Raw genomic sequence first — 18,426 nt, 5'->3', positions numbered from 1 at the left:
GAAGGAACAGCAGCTTCTTTTAACTCATTGCTTTAAACAAACACAGTTACAGATACTCAAACAGATCTCCATGAATGAAAATGCAAAGGCTGGATAATAGTCACCATCTGCTGGACCCAAATCTATGAAAACGTCCAATTGAAATATTTTTTATTTTGGATTATACATATCCACATTGGCTTAAGCTAATCCCCTCCCCAGGAGCAGGATGAAATTTTGGTGAACGTTTAAACTCTAGTCAGAGCTCCAAGCTGACGTTAAGACAGGTTGAATAGTAAGTCATTACACACTTTTTGTGTTTAAGAGGAAAGCTAAGGCCATGGGGGGACATGTAGTGTTTGTGTGTACTTGTGGAGAGAGTGTCCCAGACTTGGGGGGGTCTGATGGGAGGCTAGATGAATGCCAGAGTGATTCAGAGGATTCCAATTAAAAGCAGGGATCTTTTAGACAATTCTCTGATTTCAAATTTATTATGGTTTATTACAGGGTCTTATAAACCTTTGACTTTCTTTTTTTGTATATCTGAGATAGTAAAGGTTTATCAATGACTACTTTATAACTTAGAAGTTGAATCATAAAAAAAAATTTATTATGGTGCTTAAGCATGAACTTCTGTTCTACATTTCACAGATCTTGACCGACCTAGTGAGGAAGTTTTCTCTCGAGACCTTTCAGATTTTCCATCTCTAGAAAATGGCACAGGAACAAACGATGAAGATGAATTAAGCCTTGGCTTGCCCACTGAGCTCAAGAGAAGAAAGGAGCAGTTGGACCGCGGTCCCAGACCCAGCTCAGAGAAGCAGTCAGTGGCTGGTCTCACCCTTCCTCTGAGCGGTGACCAAACCTTCCACCTGATGAGCAACCTGGCTGGGGACGTCATCACCGCTGCGGTGACTGCCGCCGTTAAAGACCAGTTAGCAGGCATGCAGCAAACACTGTCTCAGGCTGCTCCCAGCCCAGGGGAGGACACAGACGAAGGGGATGATTTTGAACTACTGGACCAGTCAGAGCTCGACCAAATTGAGAGTGAATTGGGGCTTTCACAAGACCAGGAAGCAGAAGCACCGCAAAATAAGAAGTCTTCAGGCTTTCTTTCAAATCTACTCGGAGGCCATTAGTCTGGGAATCAGCTTGTATGACAGAGCACAGACAAACTACCAAAAAAATTCAAACAAGCAAAAAAAGAAAAAAAGGAAAAAAAAACTTTTCGAACTGTGAGCTTTACTGATTACTTTAGAATTTTGTTGGCCTTTTTTTTTCCCTTCTGCAGTGAGTTAATTGGATATATATCAGCTGACACTGATAGATTGATATTTCTCATAGTTATTTTTATGTAATGCGCATGGAAATGAACTTTATATATATGTATATATATTTACTGCATTGTCAGAGTTGAATATTAGAGGTTGTTTTTAAAGCAAAATGAAAACACCCAATTATTGAGGTCCTCCCATTAGTATTCCGTATTTTTTCTTCACAATTATTTTTTCAAGCATGCAAAAACAGTTTATTGTAACTCGCTGAAATATTAACAGTTAATTGTGAAACATGCTATATTGGCCCCTCTGTTCCTAATACTTGGAAACAGTCAAAAAATTTTGGTAGATTTTGATGTAAAAAGACAAAAATGATCAAGGTCACTTTGGTTGAAAGACTTGGGAGATACTATTAAAATTCATTTCCTAGGAACAATTTTGAAAATATATTTAACTACGTTGGATGGGCTAGTACATTTCCATGTTATTTTTGCAGTTGTAGACTTTAGGCTTCCTTGTAAATGGCGTGCTCCATTGACTGCCAGCTCTAGTCTTGCAACAGGTGGTATTAACCCATCGAAAGCAAGTAATTAGATATCATGTAGACGGTGGTTTCGATGTAAGCAGAGATCGGGCTGTGCTTTGTTGTTCAATTGTCATATATTTGTGATAGGGATGTTGTGAGTACAGATCTATTCTGCCTGCTCAGAACTAGGTTAAACCTCATCTTTCATATTATGGAAAAAGTCTCTTAAAATTGTGAAACTAGTTGCTGGTATGTTCTATGAGCGATGTGGTCATCAGCCTTAGAGAAACGAGAACTGTTTGTAGTCTGACTCTCCTACAGGAGAGAAACTTGCTTGGTTTTCAAGTGTATTTATTTGCCATAGAAGTCTAAATCTGTAATCTGTTTCTTCTTAGGAAGCTAGAATATATTTTTCCTTTATTTTAAACTTTTTAGATCACTTTTAAATAACCACATTTCACTTAGCTGTTTAACAAAGGACTAAAGAGAAGAAATCAAGCTAATTTTGTTTTTGTGATAGAAACTTTTACTATAGAAACTTTTAATAGTGTTGAGGGACCATGTCAGCAACTACCAACCATCTCTTCAATCTTCAGGTACAGCTGGCATTCTGACAGATGCACACAGACATCTGAGCCCCTCAGAAAGGAAGGATAATCCAAGAATATAGGAAATCTGTGGTCCCCTCCCTTTACTTTATCCCTTCCCTTGTATGTCTAAAGAGTAATGATAGGTCATCTGACATTTTAATGTAGCATCTCTTATTTATTTTTTCTTTCTGAGGTATTAAAATATCTAGACTGAATTTTGCCAAATATTAAAGGGAGAGAAGTTACTGCAGACTCTGAACACTTGCTTTTCGTGATTGACGATGCTTCTATGTCATTAGTGCCTCTTGACTGTGTTTGAGTCCTTTACTGATACAAATTGAGCCTGTGCCTTCATTATCTTGCCCGTTTCGGTACAAATGAAAACCTGGTGTTAGATGTATGAACTGTGTGGGTTTGCAAGGAATATACCTGAATTCTATTTCAGTAAGAGTTTCTGGACATGAAGAAAAATACAGTCACGTATTTATAAAATAGTTTGTTACCAGGTTTATTATTTTTTTATGTGTATGTTTCTTCACTTAAAAAATATTCTTGGCCATGAAGTCAGAAAGTTTAAAGGTCTTTTCAGTTTCTTCATTGAGGGGAAAACGAGAAGTTACATAACTTAAGTAATTAAAGAATGTGTTACAAGTCACTGGACAAGCTTACAAGGAGATAAACTCACGATTTGATGGCATGAACAGTAAAGCCAGAATCAGATGTTATAAACTATAAATTAAAAGGGGTTTGGGGAGGTTGTTAGGGTAGAAAAATGTGTTACAGCCCTATGGTGGAGACATACCAGCTCTCTGTGGGCAGTAGGATTATAACCACACATGCACCTCAGTAGTATTTGTTCCAGAATATATGTGGCTATAAATTTACACAATGTAATAATGGTACTCTTAATACTATCAAACATAGGGATGTCAAGGGGTTTCGTTTTCTGTGTGTGTGTGTGTGTGTGTGTGTGTGTGTGTGTGTGTGTGTGTGTGTGTGTGTGTTTGGCGGGGGATAGGGTGGGGGGAACATTATATAGTCCTGTTTCTGGCTTTAAGATGGACTAACAATAAACCCTGTGATTGATTCAGTACAGTGGGAAACTACAGATTCCTTACCATGAGAATTTATACAGTCATTAAAATGTGAAGCATGGATATTTCTTAATTGTAGAGGAGCTGTAGAAAGATGTTTTGTTCACTTCCTGTAGGAAATGCTGAGCAAAACCATACAGTGGGAATAGCATACACTGATCATGCATTTTGATCTGAAGCAATAAAGCAGGGCTGAAGTTCAAGCTTGTTTTGGAAGGTCAATCCAGGCTTAAAGCGATATTTATATTCTCATTCTGAACATCTTTACTTTTTATGTACCCTAAAAATCTTCAGAAGTGATTTTTTAAAACTGCTCCCTCCCCAATTTAGTAGAATGTTAGGAAAAGAAACTTTTATGAGGTTTGGCAAGTGGCAAACATCCTCCACATATTTTGGCATGTCACGCTTACATTTGAAATAAGTGCGACTTTATTCCTTTTTAAAAAGTGGCAAAGTGCCAGCAAACTACTGATTTTAGGCCAGAAGCAAATCTACATTTAAGAAAAAAGCGATTTAAAAGTTTTCCTTTTCTGTTTATACCTTAGGTATAAACTACCTTATAAACTACCTTAGGTAGTTCCTTATACTGCTCTGGCTATGTTAGTTATGAGATAAGAAATTATTTTGAAAACCCTTCCTAAACTACTACCCTTCCTAAACTACATGTGTCACAGGTCACGTGTATCACAATGAAGACACAGTCTCTGAGCTATATTTCTGTATATTATTCCTCCTTTTCCACTGAAGCACTTAAGGTAGGATGGGATGTCAGAATTATGAGGTCTGGGTTCTGATGTTAACATTATGACCCTAAGACACAATGTCAAGTCGCATAGCATCTCAAACCACCACCTCAGTTTCCCCAAACATAAAATTAGGAAGCTAATTCCTATCCTCTCACACAGGGATGTTTTGAGAATGAATGAAAAAAGAAAAATGCCTGAAGCATTTTCGGGGGAAAAAAAGCTGTATAAAACCAAGATAGTGATCTTTTTCCTATTTCAGCTAAGCCATCTTTTTGAACATTAAAGAAAAGTCAATCAACAAGAACCTGCTTACAAAACAGACTCTAAAGTTCTTTTAATGGGCCTAGCATGATATTGGCCTTATAATCCAATAAATCCTGTAGAAAAAGAGGATAGACAGTGTTGCCAAATTGTCTGTTATTTCATTTGACTCTGAAACATGTGTAAGGTTCTACATTAGTCATTGTGAATGGTTCTAACACATCCTGGCTGCGGGACTGAAAGTCACCTAACATCTGTACTTGTTTCCTTCACCTATAAAATTAAGATAAAGCACCTGCCTCATAGTATGTTATAAGATTAAATGTTTAAGACTGGGGTTGGCAAACTACCACCCATGGGCCAAATCTGGCCTGCCACCTGTTTTTATGGAATATTTAAAAATATAATTTTCTTTTTCTGGACTTCCCTGGTGGCACAGTGGTTAAGAATCTGCCTGCGAATGCAAGGTACATGGGTTCGAGCCCTGGTCTGGGAAGATCCCACATGCTGCAGAGCAACTCAGCCCACATGCCACAACTACTGAAGCCCGTGTGCCTAGAGCGCGTGCTCCACAACAAGAGAAGTCGCTGCAATAAGAAGCCCGTGCCCTGCAACGAAGAGTAGCTCCCTCTGGCTGCAACTAGAGAAAGCCCGCTCGTAGCAACGAAGACCCAATGCAGCCAAAAATAAATAAATTTTAAAAAAATATATAAATATTTTAAAATAGTTCCAAAAAACCCAGAAGACTATTTTATGACATATGAAAAATACATGAAATTCAAAATTCAGCACCCATAAAGAATGTTTTATTAGAAGAGGGCCACACTCATTTATGTACTGTCTATGCATCCTTTTATGCTAAAACAGAAAAGTTGAATAGTTGTGATGAAACCATAGGCCTACAAAGCCTAGTATATTCACTATCTGTCCTTTTATAGGAAAAGTTTGCCAATCCTTGGTCTAATACGTAGAAAACACTCAGTTACAGTTAGGGTCCTGTGTAATCCTCATGACTACAATTAAGTGGTATTAAGAGCTTTTCTCAGAAGGATGGGGTCAAATAAATTGTCCAAAGTCACACAACTACTAAGAGGAAAAGCCAGTTTGACCCCAAAGCCTATTCTCTTTCTAATATGTCACACTACCTAATAGTTTTCATTTTTTTAAAATACATTAAGAATGATCATATTTATTGGCTTCCCTGGTGGCGCAGTGGTTAAGAATCCACCTGCCATGCAGGGGACACGGGTTCGAGCCCTGGTCCAGGAAGATCCCACATGCCACAGAGCAACAAAGCCTGTGAGCCACAACTACTGAGCCTGTGCTCTAGAGCCCGAGAGCCACAACTACTGAAGCCCACGCGCCTAGAGCCCAGGCTCCACAACAAGAGCCACCGCAATGAGAAGCCCACACACCGCAATGAAGAGTAGCCCCTGCTCACCACAACTAGAGAAAGCCCGCGTGCAGCAATGAGACCCAATGCAGCCAAAAATAATTAATTAATTAATTAATTAATTAAAAAAAGAATGATGTTGGTAATAGTTTAACAGAATTTCACTAAATATTAAAGATTGATTTTATTTGACTTGATTAATTTTTCTTTTTTCAAAGAATCCACAAATCAGCTGATCCAAACTGTTTTAAATGCTGCAATAACCAGATTGTGCTATACATTTCAATCCCTTGTTAATTTAAGAAAACTTTGCATATCTAGATATCGAAAAACTAAGAGGTAGTAAAATGTTTTTAAATTGTTTATTAAAAATCATAATGCTTTACTTAACATTTTTATGAACACAGAAGTCAGAGAAGTTGTAAATCATTTAATAAATATATGTTTTATATTCTATATTTATTACCCCCTATAAGTTAGCCTCAACTAATCCAATCACCTTCATACTTTTCCCTTTAAAAATCAAATTGCCACTGCAATATAGGAATGTGGAAAGTAGTATCAACTGACTTGAAGATGACCTTATTAGTCTTAAATTTTTTTTTTTTTTTTTTTTTTTTTTGCAGTACGGGGCTTCTCACTGTTGTGGCTTCTCCGTTGCGGAGCATAGGCTCCGGACGCGCAGGCTCAGAGGCCATGGCTCACAGGACCAGCCGCTCCGCGGCATGTGGGATCTTCCCAGACCTGGGCACGAACCCGTGTCCCCTGCATCGGCAGGCGGACTCTCAACCACTGCGCCACCAGGGAAGCCCCTGTCTTAAAATTTGTAATTATCAAAGATCACCAGCCCAGTGTCATCCAAGCTGAAAAAGAACATCATCGTGGGTACTGTCACTTTTACAGTGTGTAGAGTAACTTCAATAATTTGGTAAGTGAATTAGTTTTTAAGAGCTCTGTCACAGAAGAAATTCTAATTTCCAGTATTTTCAAAGCTAAAATTTTTTCATGGGCAGACTCAGTTTAAATTCTTTGGAAGAATGATTAATTTGGTAATAAAAATTCTTGATAGTATTATCAGCAGAGTTTAGACACATTAACATAATACCCTAGATATGCCATGGAGAAATTTAACTCGAAGGTCTCTTGGCCAAAGGGCTTGCATTTACCAAGGACCTACTGGCTATAGACCTGCTCCTTTCTGGTATTTCTCCAATCAGTTACAGATACTGCTGCTGGATCTATTCGAGGTCCAGTTCTATTCCTCATGCCCATAAAAACTGAAACACTCTTGGAGTCCTACTGTTCACCAACTGAAAAATGAACAGCAAACTCTAGAATTCAACTCTTTACCCAGTGATACCTTAAAACCTCCTAGTCTTCTTTCCCCTATCTTTTGCCTCAAGAAAACTAGACTTCTTGTCTTCCTAAATATGTCCCTTATTTTCTCTTCTAGGTGCGCCCGCCCACTTTTCCACTTGCAGATGAAGTCCTTATTGTCCCCTCTCTCTCAGGACCCACCCATCTGAACTGTCAACTCCTTAATGAAAACTTTTCTCATCTCCCTAGCTGATGCCATTTTTCTGTTCTAAATACCCAGTGCCCCTATCTTTGTATTTCATCTTACTTGACCCCATCTTTATTCTATTAGTTGTGTATTTGTTACCATCCTTAACAAAGCAGAGAAAATCCCCTTGAAGACAGATGTTTTAATTTAGAACCAGTAGGGTATTATATATGAGATATTGTGATTTATAATAAAATACAGGTATTTGGTCTTTGTCCCATTCTGGGCATGGAGCTCCTAAAACCCTTGGAAGGTCTTAAGTGATGAGAGTGATAAAGGTGCCTTTTGTTATGTTGATGAGGTGACTTTTGCAAAGCCCTTAGGTAGCCTAGCGGAGAGGGTGTCACAACCAAAACTCCAGAGGGAGAGAATCTCTTGTTTGGGAACTTCCTGACCTCACCATATGTGTCTGTTCATTGGGCCGTTCATTTACATCTTTTAATATCCTTGTAATAAACTGGTAATCTAGTAAGTAAACGAGTTTCCAGATTTCTGTGAGCTGCTCTAGTAAATTACTCAAACCTGAGTAGGGGGTCATGGAAACCTCTGATTTATAGCCAGTGAGAAGCACAGGTAAAAACCTGGACTTGGCATTGCCTTCTGAAGCGGGGCCAGTCTTGTGGGACTGAGCATTTAACCTGTGGGATCTGACTTTATCTCCAGGTAGAAGGTGTCGGAACTGAGTTGAATTTGAGGACACCCAGCTGGTGTTGGAGAATTGCTTGGTAGTCTGAAAAAAACACCCATGTTCCTGGAGATAGGAAGCATGGGTGAGAGGTGATAGGAGATACTGAAAACCAGGCAAAGGAATTTAAACTTCTTCTATGGGCAACAGGTAACCATTCTTGAACACAAGGAGTGACACAAGAGGAAACATGGCTAAGAGGAATTAGTGTGATTATCTCTACGTGCTGTATGGTAGACTAAGAGGAAAGAAAAGGCTCTCCAGGAGACTACAGTAGAATTGCAGCCCATGGGAAATTTAACAAGGTGGAGAAAACAATGTCCCTTTGAAGAGGAAAAGGAAAGAACCCGTGGAGAGTTCAAAGATGCTGAAATGGGTCATGGAAATGGATGGGAGGAGGTAGGGAGGAGATAATGACCTGAAGAAGGAACAGATGCTTGAAGAACCATATGTGAACGATAATTGGAAAGAGAAAACAGAAGTTCTTTACTCAATATAACCATTCTCTGCTTTGATTTTAGAGAAGCTTGAAGATATACATTATTTTGCTTATCCCTGTTGAACAAATTACATTTCTTAAGATGGATATCTGTCCAGAGGACTCAGCTATTTTAAAAGATTTTGTAATCTAAAAATCAAGTTTTCTGGAATGAAATCAGCACCAGACTTAACTTGCACTACAAAAGGTTTGTTTAACAAATACTGAACAATTTATGTGTCAGCACTGTTCTAGCTTTGGGGTACACAGCAAGGAAAGGAGTCCCTGTTCCCATGGAGCTTGTAGTCTGGAGGTGGATGACTAACCTATAATGGGACTGACTGTCCTGGTTTGCAAATGATGGAGAGGTTTCCTGGGATACAAGACTTTCAGTGCTAAACCTGGAAAATCAGGGACAAACAACAAATGCTAGTGGTGGCCCATTTCCCAAATGGTCCCCAAAGACACCCCATTCATGCCCTTACAAAGTCCCTCCCACATTAAACAGAGCTGACTTTCCTAAGTAACAGCATATCGTAGAAATGACCCTGTGTGACTTCCAAGGCTAGGTCCTAAAAGATATTGTGACTTCTACTTTGCTTACTTTTGAGGGAAGCCAGTAACCATGTTATGAGGACACTCAAGCAGCCCTAGGTAGAGGTCCACTCAGTGAGGACCCCAAAGCTCTTGCTATCAGTGTGTAAGTGAGCCTCTTCCAAGGGGATCCTCCAGCCAGAGTCAAACCTTCCAGCTGCCGTCACATGATCAGCCCTGTCCCCCCGCAACTTCATGAGTCCATGAGCCACGTAAATTTCCGACTTACAGAAATGGAAAGAAGCAAAGTCTGTTGTTTTCCTGCTAAATGTTGGGGTAATGTGATATGGAGTACTAGATGGCTAGTACAGCGCTACTGAGAAAAGGTCTGCTTAGGAAAGACTGATGAGTTGGGGGTAGGCACTACTGTGAAAAGAGGGTGTGGATAGGGCCCTCCTGTAAACGCCTTTGGGCAGAAACCTTCAAAGTAAGGGAGCAAGACAGCAATACTCGGTCCAAGCATAATAGTAAAGAACTTCTGAGATTTAGTATGCACTGAGATGACAGATGTTTGCTTAGCCTTGTTAGAGCAACATCAAGCGTCAGTGTGACTGAAGTGGGGTGAGCAGAGTGGGGAAGGGGGTGTGACAGGCGGTCAGGAGGGGTAGGGCCTCCTAGAATAGAAAGGCAATCCTCTTGGTCAGTTTGTGCTGCTATAACAAAATATCACAGACTGGGTGGCTAATGGGATATAAACAACCATTTTTTTTTTTTCTCACAGTTCTGGAAGCTGGAAGTCCAAGATCAGGGTGCCAGCATGGTGCGGTGAGGGGCCTCTTCCTAGTCTCAGACTTCTTATTCTATCCCTTTTTGGGTCTCTGAGGTCTATGTGCTCAGAATCGAATCACCTCTCAGATATGCCACCTCCTAATACCGTCACTTTGGGAATCCGTTTGTCAATATACGAATTTTTTTTTTCTTTTTGAGGGGGGTGGCACAAACATTCAGACCAGGGCAGGAATGTGTTTGTACTTTATTCCCAGTCAGGGGAAGCCACTGAAGGTTTTCAGCAAGAAGAACAATGCGACTTAACCTACATTTTAAAAAAACATCGGTATCTTCTTTGGTGCTATGGGCCGCTTGGATTTTAAACATGCAATGTCCAATTCTGAAAAAGGACGGACTGGTTCAGCTAGGCTGCGCAGACGAGTGTAAGAACTCCCTACGCCTTTAACATTCATGCTTCCTATAGAACCGGGCTGCTACGCATGACATGACACAGTTAACTAAGTACAGGACACGAGGCTCGTCTGAACTGAGGTGTGCTGTTAACTGTAAAATGCGCACTGGAATCCCAAGATTTAGTACCAACAAATGAATGTAAAATGTCTCACTAAATCTTCTGGCTTGATTACATGTTGAAACGATAATATTTTGGATATACTGGCTTAAATAAAATATGGCCATCTTACCTCTCTCTTTCCGCTTTAATGAAAACGCGGCTACTATTAGATTTAAGAGGACCTACTTGTCTGGGATTCTATTTCTACTGGGCGGCGGCTGGGCTGGACTCTGCGCTCCGAAGTGCAAACTATCCATCCAGGAGTTTCCCCTGCGCCCTTTCCGCCCCAGTAAGGCCGAGGTTCTGGCCGGGAGTCTCCGGTTTTCCTGTGAGTTCCCTCAGCCTCTAACCCGAGTCTCCGTTCCGACCCCCGGGCTGGCCAGCATCTCTGGCTTTCGTGACACCCACTCCCGGGCTGCAGGGGTGCAGGGCGCGGACCTCAGAGAATCCAGACGGTCGGGCGGTCGCACGCATCAGTCCTCCCGGCTCCCCAGTCCTCCGTCCCGCGCGGTGGTCGCCTTCCCAGCACCACGCCTCACAGCACAGCCAAAAAGGACAGTAACCTGCGGGGGCGAGGCCTGTCGATCACACCCAACTCAGGGCAACACCCACCTCGGTCGACTCAGTGAACACCTATTACTTCTGGTCAACCCAGCTCACGCGGAACCACCGATCCCACACCTCGCGGAGACCTAAACAACAATCACCTCAGGCCCATCCAGTCACCACTCGTCTCCGGCTCATCCAATCATCACCTGCCTCAGGCCCATCCAATCACAACCCTCCTTACGCCAACCCAATCAACACCCACCTCAGGCCGACTGGGCGGGGCCGGATCCCTCCCGGGCTTCCCCCACCTTCCCGGGGCCTCTGGCCTCTCCGCGGCGGGGGCGTGGCTACAGGTCGAGGCGGGACTTCCTGTCCGGCCGGAAATAATTCGATCCAGTCCGGAAGTCAGCTCGCAATCCGGCTCTTCGTGGGTCTTGAGGCTTACGGTCAGAGTGTCTGGTGGGGTCAGGGCGCTCAGTGATCGCTAGACTGCTGCCTTGGTTCGCCTCTTATTTTCCGGCTGGCGATGGCGACCTACACCTGCAACACCTGCCGGGCGCTGTTGGACGACGCGGAGGCGCAGCGGGCCCACTACAAGACGGACTGGCACCGCTACAACCTGAGGCGCAAAGTGGCCGGCATGGCCCCGGTCGCCGCCGAGGGCTTCCAGGAGCGGGTGCGGGCGCAGCGGGCCCTGGCGGAGCCGGAGAGCAAGGGCGCGGCCACCTACTGCACCGTCTGCAGTAAGAAGTTTGCCTCCTTCAAGGCCTACGAAAACCATCTGAGGTCCCGGCGGCACGTGGAGCTGGAGAAGGAGGCGGTGAGTCGGAAAGTGGCGATCCTGAATGAAAAGAACTTGAAGGAAGGGCTGGGCGTGGACAGGGATGCGGTGAACGCGGCCATCCAGCAGATCATCAAGGCCCAGCCGTCCACGTCTCCCAAGAAGGCGGCCCCAGCGCCCGAGGCGGAGTCCCGGAGTCCAGTGACTGTGGCCGCTGGAGGACGTGGGACTCAGCAGCGAGACCCTGTCGAGAAGCCTCCCCGGCTGCAGTGGTTTGAACAGCAGGCGAAGAAGTTGGCCAAACAGCAGGGGGAGGAGGAGAGTGAGGACGACCTGGATGCAGATGGTGGGGGCCTGTCTGGGGGGCGGGGAGGGGCGGGGGACGGGGCTGGTCCTCAAGCTTCCAGTTTATCTTTGAGGTTGGAGGGGGGAGGTGTCCGTTTTCAGGTGAAGGTGATGCGTGAGGGTGTTTCCTTGGTTTCTGAAGTGGCTGGTGTGGCCAGCACCCCCACAGGGCATTTTGTGTGTTTAGCTCACTGTTGTCGATTCAGGGACTGAAACCTTAACGGGGGGTGGGGGGAATAGTTACTTAGTAAATATTTGTAGAATGAAAGGATACATTCTCTGTTGAAGGAGGAGATTGTTAACATATGCAGAAGGAGAACATAGTACCCTCACACCATGTGCTGCAGAATGTTTAATTCCATTGGGTTTCTGGTCATGATGGCTTTGCTCTGAGTCTGAGGTGCTCAGAATCGGCTAGCTAACTTGCAGTGTGAGGCTGGAGCCAGCAACCTAGGCTTCTTGACTTAATGAGCTATTTTTCCCTCATCCCCCTGACGCTGATTGCATGTGTTCATATATGCATAGGAAAGGAGCACGTGCTTCCTTCAAGGGGTTTACTGTGCGCTGAAAAAGAAGGATGAAAGCATTCCGTAGCCATGCCGACCGGTGTGTGGTGGATGATTGGCTGACTTTGAGATCTTCAGCTAACTTTGTTTTTCAAATCTCTGGCTTGCAGAGTGGGAGGATATTGATTCTGATGAGGAACTGGAATGTGAGGATGCTGCAGCCCCGGAGGAGGAGGCAGCGGAGGAAGAGGCTGGAGGAAGCACCCCGCGTGGCGCCATCCCCGTAACTGACTGCTTGTTTTGTCCCCATCATTCAAGCTCCCTCACGAAGAACGTGGCTCATATGACTAAAGTGCACAGCTTCTTTATTCCTGATGTAGAGTATCTTTCCGATCTTAAGGGACTGATTAAATATTTGGGTAAGTTCAGTCGTTTTTTCCTTTTGAATGACAAAATACCACATTATTGGGGGGCATTAGTTTGGGGCTTCTCCTCAATCTTGGATTGAGTGACCGGCCGATTTTGTGAAAATCAGCAACTTGATGGCTGTTTTTTGAATTGTGGACATCGACAATGAGCCCTAATCTGGCTGCAAAAAGCTGCTTTCATATTTCTTTTCTCAACTTACTTTTCCAGGAGAGAAAGTTGGTGTGGGGAAGATTTGCTTGTGGTGCAATGAGAGGGGGAAGTCCTTCTACTCCACGGAAGCTGTACAGGCTCACATGAATGACAGGAGTCACTGCAAGCTCTTCACAGATGGGGATGCTCTTTTGGAATTTGCAGACTTCTATGATTTTAGGTAAGTCTGGTTTGTAATGTCGAGCGAAGCCAGCTGATCACATTTGCATTGGATTTGCACGTGCCCCTGCCTGATAACTGTCTGTGTCTGGCTCTGTCCGGTATCATATTCTTCATACCTCTTAGCACACTTTTTTAGGAGGTAGTTATTTCCTCTCATTCTGTAGATGAGAAACTGAGTATTACAGAGCTAAACACACATATCTGACCCGGAGAAGATCTCAGGCCCAAACTGTCAGTTTGTGTGGTTTGAAAACTTGTTTTTGCTTGTTGTGATTTCCATGGTCAGAAGTTCAGTTTTGCCAGTTACCTCAGGAACAGAAGCAGGGAGGTTAGGCTTCACATCTTGGTTTCCCTGAGAGCCCTTGAATCACAGGCTGTCTCCTAAGGGACTTGAGCTGGTGGCTGCACCAGACCTGTCCCAATCACTTGTTGGTGAAATTATTCCACCTTTACCTAGAATCTTGAATATTTCATACATCATGCAACGAATCCATGCTAGGAATTCTGGAATAGCTGGTTCTTAGTGTCAGTGTGCCTATGACCTAGCACAGGTGTGCTCTGCAAGCAGGTGTGTATAATGACCGTGCCAGGTGTGCAGAGTCCACCTAATACAGGTGTTCAGAAAAGTGCTGGTCTTTTAAGTTGTCCTTTTGCATTTTCCTCCTGATTTCTCATTTCTTACTTGTCCTGACAGAGAGTTTTTCATTATAGCCACTTTGGTGGCTCTGTAGGGGTATCCACTGTGGTTTTAATTTGCATTTCCCTGATGAGGACTGATGCAGTTGAGAACCTTTTTATATATCAACTGGCCGTTTGGATATCTCTTGTGAAGTATCTGATCTAGTCTTTTGTCTGTTCCTATTGGCTTATCTGCCTTAGTGTACATTTCTGCAGTTAATTTCCATGTGTATTTGTGAACAGCAGTAGAAGCACAGAGATTCTTCTGGAACTACAGTGTCTAATTTGCTAATTCCTAGGTGTACTCATGTCACTCTTTTGGTTAATTAAGTAAAGTAAAAATTTTTAAATTCAGTTCTTCAGTTGCACTCCCCACATTTCAAGCCCTATGCTTAAAAACAGATGTGCTTTAAAAGTAGCTACCATAGTGGGCACACAGACTGAAAATTTGCATCATCAGAGACTTCTGTTGTTCAGCACTGTTCTAGGACTTGTTTTTGTAATGATTAAATTGAGGAGAGCTGCATCTCCAGCTGTACAGTCTCCTCCTCTTCCTCTGTGTGCCAACCCTCCTGGAGAGGAACAAATACAGAGGTGAAGGAATTCTGTTGTAGGTTATTTGCTCACTCTTTCTTAGAACAATTTTAGATTCTCAGCAAAACTGAGCAAAAGGTACAGAGATTTCAAATACACTCCTTACCCAACACGTGCATAGCCTCCCTCATTATCAGCATCCCCCAGTGGTACATTTGTTACAATTGATGAACCAAGTTGACCCATCAATTATCACTCAAAGTCCATAGTTTAGAGTTCACTCTTGGTGTTGTCCATTGTATGAGTTTGGAGAAATGTGCATACAATGACGTGTATCCACCATTAGAATATCATACAGAGTGGTTTCACTGACCTACAGATCCTCTGTGTTCTGCCTGTTCATCATTCTCCTCCACCCGAACCCTGGAAAACAGTGATATTTAATGTCTCCATATTTTTGCCTTTTCCAGAACGTTGTATGATTAGAATCATACAGTATGTAGCCTTTTCAGACTGCTGCTTTCACTTAGTAGTATGCTTTTAAGGTTCCTGCATGTCTTTTCATGGCCTGCTAGCTCATTTCTTTTTTGTATAATCCAAAAATACTCCCTTGTGTGGATTTGCCACACAAGGATGTGCCACAGTTTATTTATCTGTTCACCTATTGAAGCACATGTTGGTTTCTTCAAGTTTTAAGAATTTGGATAAATCTTCTGTAATTCATGTGCAGGTTTTTGTATGGACAGAAGTTTTTGACTCCTTAGGGTAAATACCAAGCAGCAGGATTGCTGGGTCTTACGGTAAGAGTGTGTTTGATTTTTCAAGACACCGCCAGCTCTTCCAAAGGGGCTGTACCCTCTTGCATTCCCACTAGCAATTAATGAGAGTTCCTGTTGCCCCAGATCCTCACCAGCATTTGGTATTGTCATTGTTCTGGATTTTGACTATTCTGATAGGTGCATACTGGTATCTCTGTGTTTTAATTTGCATTTTTCTGATGACATGCTGTGGAGCATCTTTTTTGCATGCTTATTTGCCATATGTGTATCTTCTTAGTGAGGAGTCTGTTAAGGTCTTTGGCCCATGTTTTAATCAGATTGTTTATTGCTGAGTTTTAAGAGTTCTTTTTGCATTTGGATAGCAGTCCTTTATCAGATGTGTCTTCTGCAAATACTTTTTTCCAAGTCTGAATCTTGTATTTTAATTCTCTCGACATTGTTTTTTCACAGAGCAGAAGTTTTTAATTTTAATGAAGTTTAGCTTATCAGTTATTTCTTTCATGGACTGTGCCTTTTGTGTCGTTCCTAAAAAGTCATCACCAAACCCTAAGTTATCTAGGTTTTCTCCTATATTATCTGTAGGATTTTTTATAGTTTTGTATTTTACATTTAGGTCTGGGATCCATTTTGAATTCATAGGCCATTTGCATACTTTACTACAGAGAAAATGCTAACAAATTGTTTTCTCTCCAAAAGCTTTCAGTGTAGTCACCGCAACCCCTTTAGTTATCTAGTAGGTTTGCAGTATTTTAGTTAAATTTGAGGTGTTGGTCTATGTATTAATGCCATTCCATGGTTCCAGGAGTAGCTACCCAGATCACAAGGAAGGGGAGGACCCTGATGAGACTGCGGACTTGCCCTCAGAAAGGGCCTTGGAATATGAAGACGACACCATGGAGCTGATTCTCCCTTCTGGTAAGTGCAGTTGTCCAGAATACATAGCTGCATGCCGCTGAGATTATCAGAGCAGCGTGTTCCCATCACTTCCCTTCCACACCGAGGGGAGAGACCCTACAGCTTCAAGTGTGTGTTTGTGTTCCCCTGGACGAGGTGACCTCTGAAGGTTGCCTCGTAGCTCTGTCTTGGCTGTTTTGTTTAAATTGCATCAATGTTTTCCTCACTTTTGTTGTGATTCGTAATGCTTTAATCAGTCATTGCCTTTCTTTTCAATACATAGACCTTTTGTATTCTGTTTATTATCTGGTTTTTTGGCCCCCATCCAGGTTTTTCTTGTTAAACTTGACTTTGCTCTTATTCCTTGAACTGATTCCTGTTTCCATGGTGGCTCAGACTTGCATATGTTAGTCTGGCATGGGTGGACCTGATTGACAGTGCCCAGGTGTCCTGTCCGTATTCAGGGTGTAGGGGGAGGCTTGGAGTTTGAATTCTGCCTTCTCCTTTGGGGAACAGGATTCATAATGGCAGGATTTTGTCCCAGATATGAATAGAAGAAGGAAAGCCATGAATATGAGAAGTATGCAGTATTGCTTACAGTGTTATGCTTAGCTAATAGGAATGGGGGCAGCTACAGAAGACGCATCTAAAAAGGACAGGGAATGGGATGATAAGATAATAAGATCCTAATAATACCTCGTATTTACTGAGCAGTTAGCACATTCAGGCAGATATATTATTTTAGCTTTACATCAAGCCTTTGAGTTAGATTCTGTTATCCTTATTTGACATATGAGCCAGCTGAAGCTTAGACAGGTTGAGTAATTTACCCAGGATCATGGACCTCGTCAGTGAAGCCCTTTCCCCACTTGTCTCTGCTGCCTGGGAGATTTGCAGTGATGGTGGGAGCAGGAACAGCCACATTGCCAATGGAGACGTCTGCCATGAAGAAGCCACCCTGAGGTGCTGCTCTCCACCTGGAATAGCACGGCTTAGGTATAGAGAGCCCTGCTTAACCCAGAGTAATAACCTTCTAAGGCTAAGGGCAGCTTTAGACAATGACAGTGAAAGGAAAGTGCAAGCAGAACCTGTCTTGAGGATATAGTTCTTCTACAGTGGTAGGGAAGCTGTAATGCAGCAGAATATCGTGGCCTATACAATACGCAGCAGCAAAACAGGCCTAAATGTATCACAGAGGACCTAGTCCCGTCTTCCCTTGGTGAAAATACTGATGCAGAATGTCAGAAATAAGTTTAATAACTTCTTTTCTAAAACTGTTTATTTAGCCCCTAGTTTCATTAGCTTCCTCTTCCTTAACTGAGATCAAAGACCTTGAGAAAGTGAATGAAATGGTCCCTGCCAGCGGCGCATTGCGTGTAGTAGGATCACTAGGAACGTGGGCTTCATTTTGCAGCAATGCTGCATATCCTATTTTAGAAGTAGAGAAATTTTCATCTGGACTTAAGACGTCTGTAGCTTAAAGACTCCTTAGCTATGTAGACAACACATTTGCCCAGAGCGATGGAGTTTCCTCAGGTTCGCCAAAGCCAAACTTGGGTGTCTTCTCAGGATCCGCTCTTCCTCTCCCACATCCAGATGGTGACTAATTGCGATTCCTAAATGGCTTTTGAATATTTTTTCTTTTTTTTTCTCCTTATCTGTGTCACCATGAAAGCTTCCCATCTGGCCATCTCCAGCCTGGTTTCCACTTGACCACCAGTCTATTTTCTTTTCCCTCTGGAATTTCCAGGGGGAGCCCTTGCCTTCAGGGTCACTTTGTCGCCCAGGTGTCCGGTGCTCTTCCTTTCTTGCCCGCACGCAGTCTCCCTCCCCTGGGCCTTTGCCTGGGCGCTGCCTCTGTCCCCCCCCCCTCGTCCTCGCCCTGCAGGGCTCACGTTGGGCCCCCTGCCCAGCTGTCGTGATGCGGCTCTAGCTCCTCTGTGCCTGTGGGCTGGCTTGCCTTCTGCCCCGTTTCTGTGAGGACAAAGCTGGCGTCTTCCATCTCTGCACAGTGCCTCAGACACACAGGAGCCGCGTAAATGTCTGTTGACTGAGTGACTGGCAGGTTGGAGGTGACTTTTATTTATTTA

The 18,426-nt window shown here is 43.1% G+C and overlaps 2 protein-coding genes across 4 annotated transcripts in view; both read left to right on the top strand.

The window, feature by feature from the left end:
- Positions 1 to 2,866, top strand: part of RETREG1 (reticulophagy regulator 1) — a 122,986-nt gene extending 120,120 nt beyond the window's left edge. For both annotated transcript variants that reach the window (XM_079916361.1, XM_079916362.1), the window contains one exon: positions 631 to 2,866. In XM_079916361.1, coding sequence (XP_079772487.1) covers positions 631 to 1,118 — 488 coding nt within the window. In that variant the 3' untranslated portion in view covers positions 1,119 to 2,866. The remainder of the gene's footprint in view (positions 1 to 630) is intronic.
- An 8,561-nt stretch (positions 2,867 to 11,427) lies between these two features.
- Positions 11,428 to 18,426, top strand: part of ZNF622 (zinc finger protein 622) — a 40,241-nt gene continuing 33,242 nt past the window's right edge. For both annotated transcript variants that reach the window (XR_013827539.1, XM_079916363.1), the window contains exons 1-4: positions 11,428 to 12,145; positions 12,821 to 13,069; positions 13,287 to 13,449; positions 16,245 to 16,357. Coding sequence is in view for 1 of the 2 variants with exons in the window: in XM_079916363.1 (XP_079772489.1) it covers positions 11,545 to 12,145; positions 12,821 to 13,069; positions 13,287 to 13,449; positions 16,245 to 16,357 (1,126 nt within the window). In the remaining variant the exon portion in view is untranslated. The remainder of the gene's footprint in view (positions 12,146 to 12,820; positions 13,070 to 13,286; positions 13,450 to 16,244; positions 16,358 to 18,426) is intronic.

This window comes from Stenella coeruleoalba (genome assembly GCF_951394435.1).
Source record: "Stenella coeruleoalba genome assembly, chromosome: 3".
Lineage (NCBI taxonomy): Eukaryota > Metazoa > Chordata > Mammalia > Artiodactyla > Delphinidae > Stenella > Stenella coeruleoalba.
The sequence above is the reverse complement of the archived record's forward strand: the minus strand, read 5'-3'. Positions and strand labels throughout refer to the sequence as shown.